At 43.7% G+C, this 22,618-nt stretch overlaps 1 protein-coding gene across 1 annotated transcript; it reads left to right on the forward strand.

Moving 5' to 3' along the window:
* The first annotated feature begins 303 nt into the window (after positions 1-303).
* GLRX3 (glutaredoxin 3) lies at positions 304-22,181 on the forward strand. The gene is made up of 11 exons (XM_081912208.1): positions 304-462; positions 2,387-2,495; positions 8,870-8,944; positions 9,612-9,813; positions 13,813-13,985; positions 14,071-14,132; positions 15,341-15,398; positions 17,067-17,119; positions 18,231-18,270; positions 18,354-18,446; positions 21,906-22,181. Exons 1-11 carry the CDS (start codon positions 380-382, stop codon positions 21,954-21,956), a joined length of 999 nt encoding a protein of 332 aa, XP_081768334.1. The 5' UTR covers positions 304-379; the 3' UTR covers positions 21,957-22,181.
* Positions 22,182-22,618: the final 437 nt, after the last annotated feature.

Below are 22,618 nucleotides of genomic sequence, written 5' to 3' on the forward strand. Positions count from 1 at the left end.
ACAACTGCAAACATGGATAGATCCCGCGCACCAACATTAAAAGTCCCAGTAAAGTTTTAGTGGCATTTGCCTCTAAGCTATGCACTGCCTTAAGAACAAGGCGCGTTGGCTACACCTGCATAAGAGTTGTGGGCAGGCCGCTTTGGAACCGCAGGGCTTCATTTCTCGCTAAGCGGCATGCGCGAGATTTCAGCAAGCGTTCCCGAGGCTGAATCGGCGAGTGAGTGGAAAAAAACAAAACAACAACAACTCTAGAGCATGCGCAGTGAGGCCGTCTTAGCGGAGGCGATAGGCTAGTAGACGACATGTGCGTTTAGCACCTCCCAGTCCCCGTCCCTCCCTCCCTCGCTTGGCGGCGGCGCCGAGATCAGCACCAGCTATGGCGGCGGAAGGAGGAGCGGCAGCTCTGGCAGAAGCGGCGTCCGCTGACCAGTTCCGCGATCTGCTGCAGCAGCCGGGAAGGTACGTTGTTGCTGCCGCCGCCGCCGCCTCCCCCGGCTTCCAAGCTTGGCTCCGAGGCTGGCAAACAACCGCAGCCGAAAGCGGGTGCAGCAGCAGCAGCAGCGCCCGCTGCCAGGCCGCCGCTCCGCATTCACACGTTCACTTGATGCGGGTGTCCATTCCGACGTTTTGGGCCGCTGAGCCGAATGGGGGCTTTCTCTCCAGCCAGCGTGGCTAGGAGTTCAGCCGTCGTTATCCTGCCTTGTGCGCTCCCTTTACCCTTCTCACGATCGAGAAGGTTGAAGGGTGGCAAGAGTTCTTCTCCTGTGCGGGAATAAATAAGGCTTCAAAGTCCTACTTCTGAGTAGACAGGCTTCGGGGGTCGTGCACAACGCCGCCGCCGTCCTTCTGAAAGTAGGCTTAATTTGTGCGCAGTTTTACTTCCCAGAAGTGTGCGCTTTGAGGGTCCAGTCCATAATCGTGTGAAATATAAAAGCGCCTCTTGAGGACACGTGTGTATGGGGGCGGTAGCATGGTCTTGGCTCCCCCACAGGACAGAGGTTAAGGGAGCAGGTCAGATCACATAAATGACACTCCACCAGACTTAAGTGCTGATACTTTTATAAAAAGAGATCTGCACACTTTTCCTGATGTATGAGTGTCTTTGCAGGCCATAACTTTATAGTATTAGAATGCCCCCCCTTTTTTACTGTCGTGCTGAGTGTTGATAAAGGTGAGACAAAAGTTCTGCAGATGGCTTCCTTTGTGTGCTGAGTGCAATAGAAGGCTAGATTGCTATGTTGCTTCTCTGCCAGCTCATCCACTTGCCATCATGTATTTCTGGTTTGCCTGTGGCTATGAGACTAGTATTTAAACACAAGGTTGATACCCATGTATGGGAGCGTTTTACACACCCAACCAGGAGGGAAAGATGCCCCCGCCCTGTGATTGGGATTTCTCTTTCTCAAATAAAGGGGATTTAAAAACACTCTGGATTTCTGCTAGCATGACCTGTGAAAAAGACCCAGCGTGTTGGAAAAGAAAGCCCCAGCCCTAGTTGTTACCAACTTTTCTCTGCAGAACCTCTATGACTGCCAGGACCGTTATTTATCCATCTCATGGAATGATGGGGTATAATGGATTAATGTGAGGTGAATTAACAGGTTCAGTTTGTACCTTCTAGTGTGGTCCTACAGGGAATTGCTAGGTTGGAAATCTTCGCTATGCAATCTCCCACTGAGGGGCAACACATCATGGTTGTAAATTACCCGGAATATGTAAATGGGATATGTGGCAGTGAGTGAGAGTTGAATTTGGATCACTGCCTTGAGTAGAACCAGAAGGCAGGCCATGGGGAGCATTGGTTTGCCATATACTGTGATATGAGCAATCCTTGTGGCTGTGTACCAACTGTCTTCTACCATTGTAGCAGAGGTGAGCAAACCAGTAACTTTTCAGTTCACCCTAGTTTCCCATTTTGTCTGAACCAAGAAACTATGGCTAACAGCTTTGTTCCAAAGCCAGGATATTAAGCCATGGTTTGAAATTGTTTTAAAATATTCTAATGCAATCAGAGGCAGTTAACTATAGTTTCCAGCTTCTGGTTAACAGAAAACTTCCTTCTTTTCTCAGCTTGCTTGTGTAAAGGAAGATGTGCACACAGCTTGTTCATATCTTGGCTTTTTAAGCTGACAGAGAACTATCTAAATGCAGCCATGGAATCAGATTGTTGGTCTGTTTGGCCAACTAATCTCAATTTTGACTGGAAGTGGTTCTCCAGGGTCTCAGGCAGAGAGAAACATTTTCTGCCCTCTTCCCGATATCTTTTCATGTGAGATAACTAGTGATTAAAGCTAGAACCTTTCGCCGTGACTTTGATTGCTTTTATTTTACATTGTTTTGCTGGCATCTGACCTCTCTGTTTTCCCTGTTTATTTCATCACAGGTCTTTAGTGGTGGTTCATTTTTGGGCCCCATGGGCTCCTCAGTGTGTTCAAATGAACAATGTCATGGCTGAGCTAGCAAAGGAGCATCTACAGGTTGCATTTGTGAAAGTAAGTTGAACTGACATTGTGTTATCTGCTTTTGATTTAACATGAATGTTTGCTGTGTGCATACTGGGAAAAGGTGGAAGCGTAACTACTTTAGCTGCTCCTCCATTGCTTAAAACCTTGGAACTTGGCAACTTGGGTCTATTGTGGCTTTGCAATTGCCTTGCTATTCTCTTTCCTTAGTAGTACAGTGGTACCTTAGGTTACAGACACTTCAGGTTACAGACTCCGCTAACCCAGAACTAGTACCTCAGGTTAAGAACTTTGCTTCAGGATGAAAACAGAAATCGCGTGGCGGCGGCAGTGGGAGGCCCCATTAGCTAAAGTGGTACCTCAGGTTAAGAAAGACCTCCAGAACGAATTAAGTTCTTAGCTTAAGGTACCACTGTAAGTGTCATAGACTCTTCTATTCCCTTACTTTAAAACTACAATAACTTATTAAAGCTAATTGGTGACAGCGTCGAGAGTAGGGGCAATGCTTAGCAGCCTAGGAAATGCCACAGTCTGTAAAATTATCTCGTGAAAGTCAGTGGGAGGTGATTGAACAAAATGTATTTTCAATGGGGAGGTGCATGCATAGAATTACAGACTTGTAGAGTTGGAAGGGACCCTGAGGATTAACTAGTCCAACCCCCTGCAATGCAGGAATATGCAGCTGCCCCACATGGGGGTCGAACCTGTACCCTTGGTCTTATCAATACCATACTCTGAGCTGCGATGGCGCTTACTTTCTGGTGAAAGCGTGGACTCAGTGGTTGTTTGCAAGCATCAGTATAAAAACAGGAGGTAGTGTTCTGTAATAAGGAAAGATGATAGAAAGAGGTCTGGTGAGACATAAGTAGTCTATGGCTAAGATCTGAGGGTGCAAGCAGGTCTAAGAGGCTTGGTATTCAAAATGTTGACATGAAATAACCATCCAAATCTTTGATTGCCAAGTATCCAGCTATAATGCTAATACTCTTTTTTTCTCATTTAGTTACTTGAGCTAGCACTTTTAATACAACTCCCAGTAGCTTTTTCCCCTGTAATGCAATTGACTAAATCCTGATCTTCTTATCTGAGGGATTTAAGAGAGTAATACTACTCTTTAAAAAAGTCCCCCCCCACACTTGTGTGATTAGATGTAATGATGCTGCTGGTTGGGTAAATAGATATTCTCTTAATTTGTGTTTTAGCTACTGATTTCACCTAACAAAGATACGTAAGTTTTTGGGTTTGCATAATTATGTATGGTGGCTGTCTTCCTATGGTAGATTGAAATCTGGATTTGTGTAATAATACTTGTATGTCCCTGAACCAGCACTCTGGTAGGTAGGAAAAGAAAAATGTGCTAGTTACAAGTGCTGTTCATCAACCCTTCATTAGTAGTTTGGATTAAAACACCCCTATGGTGCTGAAAAACAAGCATTAAACATTTGTGTCAGTATTCCTCAGCTCCATGCTTTAGGAATTCCTCAAACCATGATGAGGTGTCAAATGCCATGTGGCCTACCCTATTAATTAACCCCAACCCCTCTGCTCATGGAAATATCTTTGCAAGATACCTCATTAAGGGTTGTCCTGAGCAACTGTGTCACTGGCCTGCTTCCTCGTAGTTGACCATTGACTTCAACTAATGTGAGACACAAGCTTGTCCCTGTGTATGACCAGTTGATTTGCTTGCCCACCAACTCCTCACAGTGCTTTGTGCCATATGAAAATGTTACAGTGGTTGACCTGTTAGTGCCATTCAAAGGGAAGACCCAGGGTTCAAATCCCTAGTCAGCTATGAACTTCACTGGGTGACCTTGGGCCAGTCATCACCTCTCAGCCTAATGTACCTCACAGGATTGTTGTGGGCTTTAAATGAGGAGGGGGAGAGCCATGGAGAAATAGTTGGGATACAAATGCAATAAACAATAATAATGATAGATTACGCCCAGAAATTGATATTGGCCCAGTTTGCATGTCACATTGAAACCGTAGTTAAAAACAAACTGTGGGAATGTGTATGTTGCTGAGAAGTTCCTACTTCTCTGCTGGGAAACAAGCAAAGGTCCGGACTGTTTTGCAATCTGAACTCAAGACTCATGGCTTATTTCTTTCCAAGCAAAACCACCAGTGGTACCCAAGATTTGCTCTTGGCCTGCTTCTTGTGATTTGTCTCCTGGCGGTGTGGCATCAGCAGGAACAGGAAAGTAGTGGAATTAAACATTTTCAGTAGTGCACACTAGCACAAGGTGTGTTTATATTAAACTACAGGTTGTTTTTAACTGTGGTGTAATGTGTTGTGTGAACTGGTCCATTAAGATGCCCCACCATGACACTTAGAACATAAATATCTGTGACCGCAGTGTTTCAGCCAAACAGCTTTGGTTTTGATGTATGGTATGGAACAGAACTCTGCATTATTGTACTAGTAGTTCTTGTAGTTGAGTAATGTGTCGTTAAGTCACTATTGGTAACAGTTAGCTACAGTAAGTAAAGTCCCATCATTGTGCAAGTCTATAATTGTATTGCCTGAAGTCAAATTAATTATAAAATTAATACGTTTGCGTGGTAGCGATTAACTGAAAATAGATGGGGCTTTCAGTGAGTTACAATGAGGAAAGATGAAACATGAAAGTACAACATCAATTATGCTAAACAGAAACAGAAAAGAGAAAAGAAAACTTATTGTCCTTGTTTGCCAGAGATGTAGCTGATTTGCCTTCTGTAGCTCTGCCACCTCAGAATGGCTAGCTACATCTGTGACATGTAATCTTTTATTGTAGTAAGAGGTTTTTTTTAAAAAATGCATTAAACTACTATAGAAACCACACCACAAGTAGTCCTAAACAAAGTGAGGGCAAAAAAACATAAATAAAAGTCTGCCTTCTTGCTGCTGTTGTTAAATTTACTGCCTGCCCTCCACCAGCAGGTCGTGTTACAACAATTTAAAATTCAGTATTGAAAACAATGAAAACAAATTTCAATCACAAGAATAGTAAAGGTAAAGGACCCCTGACAGTTAGATCTACTCGTGAACGACTCTGGGGTTGTGGTGCTCATCTTGCTTTACTGGCCGAGGGAGCCGACATTTGTCCGAAGACAGTTTTTCTGGGTCATGTGGCCAGCATGACTAAGCCGCTTCTGGTGAAACCAGAGCAGCACATGGAAACGCCGTTTACCTTCCCGCCAGAGCGGTACCTATTTATCTACTTGCACTCTGACGTGCTTGTGAACTGCTAGGTTGGCAGGAGCAGGGACTGAGCAACGGGCGCTCACACCATCACGGGGATTCGAACTTCCGACCTTCCGATTGGCAAGTCCTAGGCTCAGTGGTTTAGATGACAGCGCCACCCGCATCTTGAAAATGCACACCAAGTTTCAAAGCCAGGGTGAAGAGGTGCATCTTCAGCATTTGCTGAAAACTGTATAATGAACTTCTGGAGTGAAGGAATTCCATTACTTAAAGGCTGCCACCACAGAGAACCGTACCTAAGATGTTGTTGTTGAGGAGCTTTCAAACATTGATCCCACATATATACTGAGTTGATTCAGTTATGTTGGGATGGAGTTTGTCATGAGCATCTGGACACTTGAGTCACCTCTAGGTGCCACTGAAATAAGCAGAGATGCTTACCGTAAGAGTCAAACGGCTAGGCACAGGAAAACCTGCAGAATAATGTTCCATTTCCCTAATAGTAGGAAATATTAAAGCTTTATGACCTAACAACAGAAGGGTGGGAAATTGATCCTGCTCCATGTCCTGATCATACAAACATAAAAAATTAAACTTAGCTGGAATTGCTATCTTTCCACAGTCAAGGTTGTTTTCCTTGTTTTAATTGCACCTTAAGTAATACACTTTACAGTGGTACCTCGGGTTACATACGCTTCAGGTTATATACGCTTCAGGTTACATACGTTTCAGGTTACAGACCCCGCTAACCCAGAAATATTACCTCAGGTTAAGAACTTTGCTTCAGAATGAGAACAGAAATCGTGCTCCGGCGGCACTGCAGCAGCAGGAGGCCCCATTAGCTAAAGTGGTGCTTCAGGTTAAGAACAGTTTCAGGTTAAGTACGGACCTCTGGAACGAATTAAGTACTTACCCTGAGGTACCACTGTATTGAAAATTTGCATCGACGTGTACTGATTTTTTGTAGTTTCAGGATAAAGTGCAAGATGTCAATGTGACTTTGGTCTCCTAATTTATCTCTCTTCACCCCTAATGTCTCATTACCCTTTATCTTCACAACAGATAGTCACTGGGTTTTCTTTAAAGTTCAAGTAGCTCATTCTGTCTTGCTGTTTCCACTTACAAATCGCCATGTATGCGTGACATGAAATTCACTTGGTTTAAGACAGCTTAAATGTTGATAGGCCTCCCAAATGCTGTGAATCTCCAACAATGAAGAACATGAGAAGAGCCAGTCACATATCTAGACCAGCTTCCTGTTCTCACAGTGGTCAGCTAGATGCCTATGGGGAGCCTAGAAGCCAAGAGCTGAGCGCAATAGCACTCTCGCCTCCTGCATTTTCCAGCAATGGGTATGCAGAAGTATACCGTATTTTTCGCACCATAGGGCGCACCGGACCATAGGGCGCACCCATTTTTTGGGGGGGAAATAAAGGGGAAAAAATTATTCCCCCCCCCCCCAGGCGCGGGGCTGGGGCGGGGGAAGCTCGAGCTTCCCCCGACCCCAGCCCGCAAACAGGCAGCTCTCTGCAAGCCGTGGGAGCATTCCCGCTGCTTGTGGAGAGGTCCGCGAAGCCTGGGCGCGCTGAGCTCAGCGCGCGCAGGCTTCGGCATGCTGGCAACTCCCCGCAAGGAGCCGGAGCGCTCCGGCTCCTTGCGGAGAGGTCCGCGAAGCCTGGGCGCGCTGAGCTCAGCGCGCGCAGGCTTCGGCATGCTGGCAACTCCCCGCAAGGAGCCGGAGCGCTCCGGCTCCTTGCGGAGAGGTCCGCGAAGCCTGGGCGCGCTGAGCTCAGCGCGCGCAGGCTTCGGCATGCTGGCAACTCCCCGCAAGGAGCCGGAGCGCTCCGGCTCCTTGCGGAGAGGTCCGCGAAGCCTGGGCGCGCTGAGCTCAGCGCGCGCAGGCTTCGGCATGCTGGCAACTCCCCGCAAGGAGCCGGAGCGCTCCGGCTCCTTGCGGAGAGGTCCGCGAAGCCTGGAGAGCGTGAGGGGTCGGTGCGCACCGACCCCTCTCACTCTCCAGGCTTCAGCGAAAGCCTGCATTCGCACCATAGGATGCACACACATTTCCCCTTCATTTTTGGAGGGGAAAAAGTGCGTCCTATGGTGCGAAAAATACGGTACATCCTCCCAAAGAGAGCCTCTGTTCTAAGGGCATAGGAACATAGAAAGCTGCCTTACACTGAGTCAGACCCTTGATCTAGCTAACTCAGTATTATCCACATTTTCTGGCGACGGCTCTACAGGATTTTAGGCTGGGTTCTCTCCTTGTCCTACCTGGAGATGCTAAGGATTGGACCCTGGGGCTTGCTGCATGGAAATCAGATGAGCTGTGACCCTTCCCCAGCTCAGAAACCCCAGTGAATACTGTGTTTAAAAGATATCTGTTTTAGGATATCCACAAAACTCATTGGGGATATCGGCATTCACATGCTAATGTCAACATTCACCAATATTTCAGGCATTCACACATGTATATCACATGCCAGAATTAATGTGCTCTTAAGCAAACTACCTTGTCTGCCTCCCGTTTCCCAACAGTCATATAGTCCTTTATAGTTGGATCATATGTGTCTCCTGTGTCTGTAAATGGAAATGTATTTGATATTTGCATTTTCTACAATTTTGTATTTGATGATCTGTTTAGGTTTCAGGTCAGTAGTATACTAATATCTAGCAGTCTTGCAAGAGTTAAAAACAAAAATTTAGCAGGCATCAATAGTTTATTGAAGAAATACTCCTTTTTTGCTTCATAATTTGCAGAAGGCTGCAAATGTCAGTCATGATGTACTGCCTCTTGAAATTAGTCAATAGAGCAAACAGCAAGAATTGCTGTGGGCAGAAAATAAGCACTGTAATCATGACATAACTGGGGTCAGTGATTTATGGATTTCAATATAGTAGTAGCTGCATATGATTGAAAATTTACTAGGTCACTAGTGCACCAAAATTTTTATTCACAGCCTCCAGGCATCTTTTGAAATGTGCAACAAAATAAAAACCTCTGAACCTGTTTTGACACTGCAGGCTCAGTGGATGACAAGCCTTCCCTGTGAGTTTCATTTAAATGCAAATGTGTCACAAACTTTTGCACTGAAATCCTTTTTAAACATTTAACATGACTAAAAGAACAGTGTAGACAAGATCAGCCAGCACAATCTAAACTATAAATAAGAGCTTGGAAACAAAAGATGTTTTATGTTTGTTTGTTTTTAAGCTGGAAGCTGAAGCGGTTCCTGAAGTGTCTGAAAAATATGAAATTACTTCAGTCCCAACATTCTTGTTTTTTAAGGTAAGCCTTTTTTTAGCTTGCTTACTTCCATGGATGCTTATGATGTTCTCTGTTCTCAGTACTGGTGTGATACTTTGTTCAGAGGTAACATTTGATTAATTTAGGAATGCTGGGAATTGCATTCATCTTAGCCATGTGGTGAAGGCCTATTTCAAAAAAATTTGAAGCTACCCTACGCTGTAACTTGCAGAAACATTTTTTTGAGAAATACATTCTGCATCACCAGGAAGTTCCTGAATTTGAAACCTTTTAACACTGTTGGATAGTGATGTGGAGATGACTATTGATTGGTTCCTAAGCTCGTTGTGGTGATCCGTCCAAAATCCTTTTGGCAGGTAATGATATTGTTGTTAAAGCGAGTTCTAACAAAATTCCATTCACCAAGCGCAGAGCTTGGGTTAGTTAACCTACTACACGTTCTGGCCATGTGTGTGCTCCTTTCAGTTGTGTTAGCCCTATAGAAATGAGATTGTACACCAGTAGCACTCAGTGGATTTCTCTGGGGGCTTTTAACCTGCTTTGACTTGAATCCTACAAAATAATGCTTGTATATGGTCTAGCGAGAGAGAGAGAGAGAGAGTATGTGTGTTCAAATTCCAGTAGCTTTTTAAAGACTGTGCTTGTGAAGTTCATAATGTTTGCCCAAACTGCTGTTCTCTGTTGGTAGAATTCCCAAAAAATTGACCGATTAGACGGTGCTCATGCACCAGAACTGACCAAGAAAGTCCAGCGCCACGCCTCCAGCTCAACCATTCCGCCTGGCTCTAATGACAATGTGAAAGAAGACCTGAATGTGCGACTCCAGAAACTGACAAATGCTGCACCTTGCATGCTGTTTATGAAGGGAACACCTCAGGAGCCTCGTTGTGGTAGGAATTGTCTTGAATTTCTATTTTATTCAGCAGGGCTAGATACCTAAGGAGTATCTAATGATATTATATCTTACTCTTTCTATCTGAGTGGCTACTATTCTTGTCCCCATTGTTGGTCCACCCTTTGTGACAAATGGAACTGTTGTCCTAGACTCCAGAGGGGATAAGTTGATTGGGATAGTGCTGTTCCCCTTCAAGGCTGCCTTGCACCCCATTAGCTGCAGCCACACTATAGCCTTTGTATTGGCCCACCATCTTGTTAGGTTCCGAAAAGTAGAATATGGTTGCTAGATCAACAGTTGGTTAGGCCAGAGGTTTAGGGCCTTAGAGTGGAGTTGGAATGGAGATGGATAGAGAATAACGGTGATGCAAATATAGGTTTCCACTGTGTCCAGGGCACCTAGCAGCCCAAGTCCAACCATGTCCACACAGCTGTATTGCCTGAATGAGTTGAGGCTTAAAGCCACAGTCATCAAGCCAGAGCACTGTTCTTGAACTTTTTTTGTGCTTGGGTCCAGTTCTAACTTTTTCTGTTTTCTGCCTCCTCCCCTTCAACAATCTATTTGTTAGTGTGCAGAGGTCCTCACATGCACCATGTTGCTCTGTAAGAATAGCTGTGTGCTGATTGAACAATGAAATTAAAAGGGGAGTAGAACAGGACATGTCTTAAAACCGTGCAGAGGGAGACAAGTGACAGAGTATGCCCTCAGAAACTCAAGGTGGATCACTGAAGTCCATTGCACAAGCATCAGTCTGAGCAATACATACCATAAGAGACATAGCGTAAGCATTTGTTTAGGGATGTCAGTTAGCAGCCTATAAGAAAACATTTCAGAATCACTTCTTGTTAACATCCATTGGTGAAAATTAATTGACATTCCATCACTGAACCTGTTGGGTTAGTGATTTTGTTAAAGGACACATTGACATTTAGGTGGTATAACCCAAGAATAAAATTTTTGATTCCTTGAGCCAATTCAATTACTGAATCTTCTTTTTTTCTTTCTTCTGGAAATGGCTCTAATTATGGAATGTACTGTCTTTTCATTACCAATAATGTTCATATACCACTTTATAAAAGAAAAATGAACTAAACTGAAATAATGGCGATCAAGGTATGATAAATGGATTCCTAGGCCCTGGTAACTCATTATACATTTTTTGGTTTTCTCCCCGCAAGCTTATAAGCAAACAGAGTCCCAGCAAGGCAAGGGCATCATCTTGCTGAAGTTGTCATTGAATTCTCAGAATGCAAACAATGCCCTAGTTAGGTCCCCCCCCCTTGCTCTGAGACATAAAAATTCACCCTACTGTATGGGGTTGCAGATGGAGCAGTGGCTTCAGGTTTGAAGCTTGCATCTTAATATGGCTCTATGGAGAGCTTTAATATTTCTCATGTACAGATGCCTTCATGTGACGTGGTGCATACGTAAGCACCACAGTACAATATTGTGCTTATGCGGTTTGGTACCGGCTGCACATGCACCATATGCATATTCCTTCTACAAGAGGGAAAAGCTGAGCTATTTGCGATGCCTTGACAAAGGCGTGTTAACGCAGTGCAGCCTGCAAGTCCACCAGTCCAGGGGGGTGGGAGGAGAGTGTGTCTCTAGCAAGGTAGATATAATTCACTATCTCAGTGGTCTTTTGAGGGCAATTGCTGGTTGCAGGTGGGCAGCAAGTTCCAAAAGCTGGTGTGATTTGCACGTAATCTGGGAGGATCAGAATTAGTGCAAAGTACTAAGGCTGAAGATAACATTGCTGCTCTCCTTTGCTGTTCTATAATAAATTGAATATGAATAGTTCCCCCCCACACTTGGGCTTAGAGAGACATTTGTCGTGACTGGGCTATATGTCCATTCACACCTCACTAGCCGCATCTCACACAACTAACACAATAATGAGCTGGTCCTTATTTCCTCAAGTGGGCCGCAAGGACAGCTGTGTTGACAACCGGAGGGGATTAGCTGTAGGGATGGTAGGAAGGGGCTAGCCTGTGGTGGCCCCCATGTTGCTGGGGCCCTGTCAGCTGTAGCCAGCACTGTTCGAGGCTCTGGGTGTTGTAGTCCGATAATGTACAGAGTGCCACAGCTGAATGGCCCCAGGCTTAGGGTAAGAAAGCAGCCCCTTGGCCTTTTACTGGAGTTCAGCCCCCTCGGCTTGCAATGCAGCTTCAAGCCCAGGAGCGGGTCAGCCGGGAGCTTCTGCACAATGCATCTTGTGCAGAAGAGGTTCCTGATGGATGGTGTCCAGGCTAATTTTCATACTAATAGCAGGTTGTCGATTGCAACGGAGCGTAATTGGATCTTGGTGTGGAATCAGAAATCCTTGTTATGTCCCGCATTTCGCCACTTCCTACGGAAAGCCAATTCATAATAATGTTAAATGAGGTCTATCCCCTTGGCTCTGTGCTCACGGGCTTGTTGCTTGCTTACATCATTAGTATTATAATTGTACTTAGCTTCCTATCACCGGCAGCGCAGCGTCCGCACCACTCTTCAAGCGGCCTGTGTGTTCATGTACGCGCACTTCAGCGGCGCTTTCATTAGCTCTTGCGTTGCTCAGATGGTGTTTGCTCAGAAAGTCAGCCTAAACCTTTTGTTATGGGAATAAAGCAGTGTTGGCACTTTATCCCTAAGCATAACATTTCCAGTCTGCTACTTTAACCCTTAAAAATGAACCGCCACCAATCAATCTTTCTCGTCTGCATGGAGTTGCCTACAGCTAAAATGAAGCGCTCTCTTTCTCTCTCCTTCTCTCAGCCTCTTACAGTAGAAACGAGTTAATATATTGGCAGCAGAATAACCATCAGCAATCAGCCTGTAGCTGTTTACTAATGAACTCCCAGATGAATGGCGGGTTGGTGGTAGTGGGGGGAAGTGGAATTCGGGATTCTTGTTTCACTCCAGGCTGTACAAGAACTTAATGCTTCAGTTGTGGAAGAAAAGCAACTTAGATGCCATATAAATAAATGCTACTTGCTCATGGCTCAAAATGCAGATCATGGAGGACCTGGAGCTACAGCACATATCAAAAGTAATGGATGAATTTGTGAGATGGAAAATCATGTAAAGGTTCCTTTTGTCTGTATGTGCCTGAAACTTTTTAAAATTTGTTGCTTTAAATCCCATTTATTAGAACCTTTTGAAAATGGGTGTGAGGTGTTTCAGGTCTCACCAGGTAGAGCTACTTTAATTTATATACTGGATATTTAGTTGTCTGAGGAAGATAATTTTTCTTTAGGAAAGGATTTTAAAACAGCAGAAAAATATGCCAAACTTGATATGGGTTGTGGTTTCAAAACTGATATTTATGCAGGTTTATTACACTGATATTTATGCAAGTTGCTAATTAAGGAGTTAGGTTAACATTGTTTTTCCTGAAATTTGTGTGGTTGAAATATTTCTATGTGGAGAAAAATTGTGTAGACTTACAGATTTGGGACATGCAGTGCTTCAAACAGTTCAAATATCAAAATTTCATATTATAGTTAAAAAAGGTAGATTTAGGACAGAAATTGAACTGTATGATTTATTTGGAAATTAATTTTATTTAAGCTGATAGGACTAATGCCAACTCCCTATATGTTGAATCTGCATTCTTGAAAGTGGGTTTTTTTAAAGGGGATTGAAGCAATATTCATTATGTTGTAAATATATCTACCTAAATATTAAAATAAGAGCCTTGGTTGGATCAAAGCATTACATTTATCTGCATGTGCATTTGGGTTTGATTTTGCCTAAACTGGACAACACACTTCAAAACAGAGCAAGCAGCAGGACAAGCTCTGTAAACTCAGCTCTGTAGTTCTTGCTAGGGTATGCAATTTGGATAAACATTGTCTTCCTTTGAGATATACCTTTTTTGTGGGGGCAGCTTTCTTGCAACACATGTTAATATAAGCTGTAATGTAGACACTAAACCACAGTTTTGGTTTAAGTTAAAGCCTTGTTAAGGTCTATGTTTTTCTTTTCCTTTCCCCCCCGTAACCTCCAGGCTTCAGCAGACAAATAGTGGAGATTCTTAACAAACATAACATTGCGTATAGCAGCTTCGATATATTTTCTGATGAAGAAGTACGTCAGGGCCTGAAAACCTACTCCAGCTGGCCTACTTACCCACAGTTATATGTAGCTGGGGAACTTATAGGCGGGCTGGACATTGTTAAGGTAAGAAAACAAAAGATCTGCATTTTCAGTAACGTAATTTTAAAATAGTGTTTGGTTTATGAATTTGAAATAATTTTCTTTTCAGGAGCTTGAGGCTTCTGGAGAGCTGGAGATGACCTGCCCCAAGGCACATAAAATAGAAGACAGGTATGATACATTTTACTTAAAAAAAAATATTGCAAAGGAAAATCACATATTCCATTAATGATCTCCCCATTAAAATTATTGCTGTGTAGGATTACTGTGCATAGTACACAGAATTCTGTGCCTTATGGTTTTCATTCACCTTCATTTTTCTTGCCCATCTGCCGCACAACAACCCTGTAGAGCTGCCAGCCAGATCTTGCTACCTGGTATTTGCTGCCACCTCACCTTTTTTTGGGTCACCTTCAGCTGGGGAAAACTGGGGATATTTTATTTTTTGTTAAATTGTCTCATCCTGTACCAGTGCGCCTCACACCTCCAGCCAATCCCTTGCAATTTACGCAGAGTGCAATCCAGCCCTCTGCTTCTCCCCAAGAATAGGGCAAATTCCTGGCTTTGTCCACACTTGTCTTGGACTTCCAATAATGTGTAACCCAAAATGATCTAGGTGTGTGGGGATTCCTGAATCCCGAGGGTGGGAATTGCACACTGATTCCACTAGTCTAGTTGTGAAACTTGATTAGAAATAAAACGTTGGGAGGAGGAGGCAACAGGTCAAGCAGAATACACAATAACCTTGTTGGGGACTCAGAAACTACAACTAATCCAGCCTATGTCTGCTAGACTGGTGACTGGGAGTGGCCTCTGGGACTGTATAACATTGGCTCGCACTACATTGGCTTCCAGTACATTTTCAAGCACAATTCAAAGTGTTGGTGCTGACCTTTAAAGCCCTAAACGGCCTCAGCCCAGTATACCTCGTTCTGCCCGGACACTGAGGTCCAGCTTTGAGGGCCTTCTGGTGGTTCCCTCACTGTGAAACGTGAAGTTACAGGGAGCCAGGCAGAGGGCCTTCTTGGTAGTGGCACCCACCCTGTGGAACAACCCTTCCATCAGATGTCAAGGATATAAGTAACTATACAACCTTTAGAAGACATCTGAAGGCAGCCCTGGGAAGGGAAGTTTTTAATATTTGATGTTTTATTGTGGCGCAACACAGTCAGAGGGGCAGCCAATAATGATAATGATAGTGATAATCGTAACAACGACTGTTACAATTATTACGATTATTATTAACTGGAGCACTGTGGCTCTTAAACCAGACAATTTTTTAGGCTAAATTCCTCTTTCGCCTTCTTTTACCCAGGTAAAAAATCCTTTATCTAAGACTGTTCTACTTTATCTGTATTTCCCCCTGCCTCTTGTTTTAGGCTTAAAGACCTGATAAACAAAGCTTCTGTGATGCTCTTTATGAAAGGGAATAAGCAGGTAAGGCTCTTGGAAATGCTTTTAGTGCTTAAAATCCTTTAGGGCATCTGTCCCCAGTCTAGTGGCACCCAGATGTTTTGGTGTATAGCTCCCATAAACCCCAGGCAGTGTAGCCAGTAGTTGGGGATGATGGGAGCTGTCATTTTAAAACATCTGGAGTGCACCTGGCTGTGAAAGATCATAAACGTAAGAACACAAGTTGAGCCTTGCTGGACTGGAAGACGTTTCATCTAGTCCAGCATTCTGTTCTCAAGGCGGCCAACCAGACGCCTGTTCAGAACCATACTCCCTCTGATAATGGAGGTAATGTAGTGATCATGTGGGTGCCATGGGTTTTTCATCTCTACACAGCAAGCCGACAGCTGCTGCAAGTAGGGAATAAAGAAAATACTTAATTTCACTCCTTCAGCACGGTTTTCTAGAGCAGTTTCTAGAGCACGAAAACATAGAAGGTTTTAAAAAAGGATATGTTTTAGCAGCATGTTAAAATAATACACTAAAGGCTTAGGATCAATAAAGATACCTTTGCCTGGGGCTGAAATGATAACAGTGTTGGCACCAGGTTCCATCAATGGGGTGCCACAACAGAACAGTCTCTTTTTCCTCTTCTCCTGACGCCTTAGCTCAGAGGGTAGAATGGGGCAGTTCCCACCGCTAACTTCCCTGCGTGGTCATATATAGATGTGTACATGCGTATACAACCACAGTCCATGTTAACCATGAGGGTCACTGGCAACTGCGTCATCATGTGACAGCTGCAAAAAGCGCAGCCCTAATTATGCAATATGAGGAATGGGTTGCTATGGGAAATTTTTGCTCGAGCAGATGTTGATGGCAAATATAATTCATTCCCTGAGAATTCCTAAGGAGCTGGTAAAGTAGCCACATGTTTCGGTTTCTGATGATGAAGTGCAGGGGTATGGAACCCCTTATTTATATCCCACCTTTTTCTTCAAGGCTTTCAAGGTGGTGTACATGATTATCCATTTAATCCCCACAACAACCCGGTGAAGCAGGGTAGGCTGAGAGGCGGTGACTGGCCCAAAGTCATGGCCAAGTGGGAATGTGAACCCTGCTCTCCCAGGTCCTAGTCCAGGGGTCTGCAACCCGCGGCTCCGGAGCCACATGTGGCTCTTTTACACCTTTGCCGCGGCTCCAGGGCGGATACTAGTGAGGGGAGGAGGTGCAATGGGCGCCCCGACACTCCCCACTGTGGCGGGCGCTGTACTGGCTGTGACGTCGCATGGGGGCGGTGCGTGCATTAGTCACGCACCGTCCTGACGTCACCTTTCCGCTCGCTGTCAGATCGCGGCTCTGGAGATATATTTGTTTTAAATGACTAAATGGTTTTGCGGCTCCCAGTTTTTTTCCCCTTTGGAAACGGGTCCAAGTGGCTCTTTTTGTCTTAAAGGTTGCAGACCCCTGTCCTAGTCCAACACTCTAACCACTACACTCCACCACACTGACCTCAGTTTCCATTACCTCCAATCGGCAATCGGCCCAGTACAACATCTTGAGAGCCACAGGTTCCTCATCCTTGGTGTAGCGAAGGTGGAAAATAAAAATGTTGTGTATAAATGTGCTTCAGACACTTACTTGGGATTGCTACATGCCACATACATGCACTGGAACATAATGCACGTCAGAGTTGTTTTTTTCTTATTGCAGATGGCGAAGTGTGGATTCAGCAAGCAAATTCTAGAAATTCTAAACGGTACCGGGTATGTAAATACTTTTCTGCCTTGAATCTGTTCTTAAAGTAAGAGCACAGGTATATAGGAACAGTGCTGCTAGATCAGACGAAAGGGCCGTCTCTTCCAGCATTCTGTTCTCTCAGTGGTCAACCAGAAACCTATGAAAAGTCCACAAGCAGCACCTCAGCACAGCAGCAGTCTCCATTCGCAACAGTCTGTATTCAGTGGCACAGTGTTTCTGATACTGGAGGTACTGCCCCAGCCACCAAGACACATCCATAACCCCTTTTTAAACAATCCAAGTTGGTGGCTATTACTACAATATTGTAATAGCAAATGTCGGAGCACCTCTGAACTGTGTGAGGAAATGCTTCCTTTTGCCTGAGAGGTGCTACCTTGGCTGCTTTGCAGTGTGCCTCTACAGAAGCTGATCTTAGGAACATGTTGCATGTTAGTGTTAGGTGATCAGGGGCTCCCTTTGGTTCACCTCTAGCCTTCCCCTCAGCCCCTCCCCCACAACATCTGCAAATGGTGGAGCTGACCTATGTCATAGAACCATAAAATAATAGAATTGTAGAGTTGGAAGGGACCACGAGGGTCATCTAGTCCAACCTCCCGCAATGCAGGAATCGTTTGCCCAACGTGGGGCTCGAAACCACGACCTTGAGATTAAGAGTCTCGTGCTCTACCAACTGAGCTATTCCTTGCCCAGTTAACTTCCATTTGCATAAATGGATTGGCCTGTGTAGATTATCTGCTAGTCTTTAGTAAATATTTCTCTCTTTTATTAGGATATTTCACCAAATATATAGTATATTTTCCCTCTTCCCTCCCTGTCTCCTTTCCCTTGTGTGTCGTTTTTCTTTAAAATTGTGAGTATTGTGGGCAGGGACTGTCTTGTTTTAATTGATTGTAATGTAAGCCACTCCGGGAGCCTTTTTTGGCCGAAGGGTGGGCTACAAATTCTCTAAATAAACAAATATATCACTACAGTATTGCAACGTCTTGCATTTTACTCTTGAAATACAGTCGCTGGGATCACGTTTACACTGATAAATAAGCGATAGAAATTAGAGTAGCTGAATGAATATTCCTAGCCTGTATAATAAAACCCTTTTTATATTATTCTTTTTTTTAGTGTTGATTATGAAACGTTTGATATATTGGAGGATGAAGAGGTACGTTGTTTGCTTGCGCTTTTCCTGTCATCATCTTTAAAAACTGCACCGTGGAAGGCTGACCAAGCATTTATTCTCTTTAGGTGCGGCAAGGATTAAAAAAGTATTCAAACTGGCCAACCTACCCCCAGTTATATGTGAAAGGGGAACTCGTCGGAGGCCTGGATATTGTGAAGGTAAGCAAAGACCTAATAGTTGGCAGGTGTGTGTAATCTTCATTCTTAAAAAAAGGTCTTCCTAAATTTTGTTCTCATTTATATTGGACATGTTTTTATTGTTAGTCACTCTTCGAACTGGTGGTGTTTCCTTCTTACACCCCTAAACAGCAAACACCATCACTTTGAAGAGTCATTAGCCAATAAAAACATGTCTTGGTCCAGGATACCCAAAGAACCATCAATTTCCATATCAGCTTACCTGCCCCTTTCTCTTGTGTCGTAGCTGTGGCTGAGCCCTAGTCAGTTGGGTTGAGATCACAGCCATAACTAGTTGCACCCAGAACATAAGGAGAGGCCTGATGGATCAAGCCAAGGGCCCATCTATCCCATCATCCTGTTCTGACTGTGGCTAACCGGATGCCAGTGAGAAGCCCTCATCAGAACCTCACTGCAGCAGCACTTGCCCCACCTGTGATTCCCATCAACTGATATTCAGATGCACGCTGTCTCTGACAATGGATGTAAAGACACAGTCCACTGTGGTTAGCAGCCATTCATTATCTTGCTCTGTGAGATTGGTTGAACCCCACCGTCCCCCTATTTTCTTTGCCGGCAGGTCAAAAAAGCATTTTTATTCTGGCAAACATTTAACCTGCCTTGGTTGGTGCCTTTTTTACATCCTTTAGAAACAATCCTAGTTGTTCAGAGGTTTTTATTATTGTTGTAAGGTGCCCTACACAATGCAAACCCATCGGAGGGGCAGCGTTTAAATTTCCAAAGTAAATCTCTCTATTATTATGCATTCCTCCCTGCCCAGCTACCTCTAGACTGATCTATCTCTGCGTTTTCCCTGCATTTTGAGTTTTCTTATTCCTTTTTGAGCATCTCTCCCCTTTGTTCAGCCGTGGTGAGATGACACACACACACACACACATCCACACAAACCCCTTTTTCTGATTCTTTTTTTTTTGTTTTGAGACTGAGTGACTTAGTTGGTTTTTCCTGTGACTCTCATCATTAGCTTAATATATTGGTGAAAGGAGCCCTAAATCTCCAGTGTGCAACTAAGTCGCCTGCTAGTGTAGCACTGAAATGTATTTTCTTGACAGCAGTCACTTACCTTCCTGTAAGAACCATTTCGCCCCTGTGGGTGCATTTACAGCTTTTCATTTGGTTCTCAGTTTTAGTTTTTTGACGTTGTGTTTTCTTGAGTAAGGTGATGACATTTTGCCTAGCAAACTGTCTCTCATTCCTGAGAAAAGGTAAGGCTTTATTGTGTGCTTTCTTGAAAAGGCCCTAAGCAACAAAAATAGATCTGCATTTGTTAACTGCATCTTCTGATATATATTTGTGTGTGTGTGTGTGCAACAGAACAAGCACAGGCTTCTAAACCCAAATACTCTTGGGCCTATTCTTGTCTTGAATGTTTTATAGCCAATACCATAGGCACTGTAACTCCCGGGAAGACAGAATCAATAAATCTCATTAGGTTTTAAAAAGAAGTTGGTATTACGTTGCTCATGTATCCATTTTTTTTTTAAAAAAACCCCACACATTTATTTCTCGGAGTAGTGCATTAAAGGGTTCTTTTTATATAGTTTTTAAAGAGATGGGGAAATTAGTCATGTTAATCTGCCTTTTAGAGGGCATTGAATAAATTGAAGTTGACAAAATGTTGTTTAAAGTTAAGTTTAGTTATTTTAGAAGTTTTTCTAGGTCAGCATCATTCTCTCATTCCCCCCCCCCCAAATATAACTGTTAATAAAAATTACATAAAGAAATCTCTTTAATTATGCCCAGTTAAAGAACCTATTTTTAATCTATTAACCTGCCCAAGCTTTTTCTCTGTTGATCTTACTAAGATTATATTTATTATTTTTTATTTCTGGTATTTGCCTGCTGAATAATAGATCTAAGTCCCCCAAAAAACTTCTTAGTAAGAAGAATACCAAAATATCATAAAAACATTTGAAACATAAAGGTTCTGGTAGAGAAAGGCTTAAAACCAAATTCTCAGTATAATTTAAGATACACTATATGGGCAGTGGAATAAAAGTTGAGATTTTAAGATGACAGCTTCTAAAAGCCTGGGAGAATAAAGCGTTCATTTTAAACATTTTATTGGTGTTATATGTTAATAATAATCATCTATTGGACTTGTTAGTCTTTTGTTACCCAGAGGTCTCCAAGTAACTTACAACATATTTGAAAACATTAGTATAAATATATTATACCATAAATTTATTTATTTATTACATTTATATACCATAAACACAGAACAACCACCATGACGAACCAACCATTATATATACTTATTTTTAATTAGCTGGTGTGTTTTAGTCATATTTTATATATAAGTGGACTTGCACACCACATGGATAATTTTCTTTGAGCAACTGGTCTAAAAAAATCCTAAAGAAAAATAAAGAAAAAGTCACTCACCTGGAACCAAAAAGACCATAAAGAAGGCAGCAGGTGAGCTTTTCTTGGGAAGCTATTTCTCTTCCTGAAACCATCTGCTTCACTTCACTTGGTGGTGCATTTTGAGTAGGGGCTCTTAAAGAGGAGAAGGTGATCTCTCAGGTAACCTGGTCCAAAGGAATGGAGACGCCTTGCTTTTTCTCAAAGCATAGCTAAGACCAAAACTGTTTGCTTCACTCTTCCTTCCCCAACTCCCAGCAGTAGAAATGCCTAAAACAATGATGGCATCCTGCTTGTTCTGTTTTGCTAAATGCCACGAGGAAGAGGCATTGGGCCAATACTTTTGGTGGCAGCCATTCCTTGGCACTGTGCAACCTTGGATTAACATGGTGTGCTTTCCATGTTCAGAAAGATAACAAATAACAAACCTCTCCCTGCTTATCACGCTTGCCCAGATTCTAGAGAGCACGTTAAGAGAGAGGATGTATATTGAGCAAAGCCTCATTCTAGAGCAGACTAAGGTTACAGAAATGCCCTTCTGCCATGCACTTGCCCTGTGGTCCGTCTTTCAGACAGCTGACACCTGCCTCATCTGCTACGCCTGCCCCTTTCTAAGGAGTCTGCAGAGGTGACTGCTCACTGGGGCAACTGCAGTTATCTTCTGCAGTCTCTTCTCTGGTCTCCTGGCTTCTACCAGAGAGATGGTTACCAGTTGTCGGACTGGTAGGTCCGTAGATGACCAACTTCTAAAGCAACAGAAGCTTTTTGGTATCTCTTTGTCCTCTTGGTAGATCTGCAGTAATGTGTTGTTGTTTAGTCGTTTAGTTGTGTCCAACTCTTCGTGACCCCATGGACCAGAGCACGCCAGGCACTCCTGCAGTAATTACTCCTGCAGTAATGTAGCTATATGCAAAACAACAAAATCGCTTGATTAGGGGTAATGGGAGTTGGAGTCTTGAGGGCACCAGGATGAGGAAAGCTGAATTACAGGCTAACTAGAGTTCTTTTGGTGGCACCAGCCTCTGAATGCTTCCTCCCCTTTTTTTCTCTTTCCAGGAACTAAAAGAAACTGGTGAATTGACATCTACCCTGAAAGGAGAAAATTAATGCATCACAAGGACACATTAATGAAGACCAATGAAATATAAAATGTATGATTGTTCGTTGCACAGGAACAATTCACGATTTGCCGGAAAGAATAGAATGCCGGTTTCTGATTTCCTACTCATGCTTCGCAAGGCCATACTACAGGTGTATGTAATTGTAGGTTTTCACCCCAAATGTAAAGCCGTAAGCATCTTCAAATTGAATTAAAGTTGGAAGCCAACAATGCCTGTGGCGTTCTTGCATACTTTTCATTTTTCCTCCTGCACACAAAATTGTTCAGCATTTGTAAAATACTCGTGGACCTCACTCACGTCTCCTGTGGCTCATTGATCCTTTCTGTTGGGCTCAGGGTAAAGGTAAAGGTACCCCTGCCCATACGGGCCAGTCGTGTCTGACTCTAGGGTTGTGCGCTCATCTCACTTAAGAGGCCGGGAGCCAGCGCTGTCCAAAGACACTTCCGGGTCACGTGGCCAGCGTGACAAAGCTGCTCTGGCGAGCCAGCACCAGCGCAGCACACGGAAACGCCATTTACCTTCCTGCTATAAAGCGGTACCTATTTATCTACTTGCACTTAAGGGTACTTTCGAACTGCTAGGTGGGCAGGAGCTGGGACCGAACAACGGGAGCTCACCCCGTCACGGGGATTCAAACCGCCACCTGCG

Source organism: Podarcis melisellensis (genome assembly GCF_964234715.1).
Source record: "Podarcis melisellensis genome assembly, chromosome: 5".
NCBI lineage: Eukaryota > Metazoa > Chordata > Lepidosauria > Squamata > Lacertidae > Podarcis > Podarcis melisellensis.

Bases quoted from the DNA above. Each gene is read 5' to 3' on its own strand.
- GLRX3 (XM_081912208.1), top strand. From the start codon at position 380: ATGGCGGCGGAAGGAGGAGCGGCAGCTCTGGCAGAAGCGGCGTCCGCT. The intron at 463-2,386 runs GTACGTTGTTGC...ATTTCATCACAG, and splicing joins CTGCTGCAGCAGCCGGGAAG to GTCTTTAGTGGTGGTTCATT. The intron at 18,447-21,905 runs GTAAGCAAAGAC...TTCTCTTTCCAG, and splicing joins GAGGCCTGGATATTGTGAAG to GAACTAAAAGAAACTGGTGA.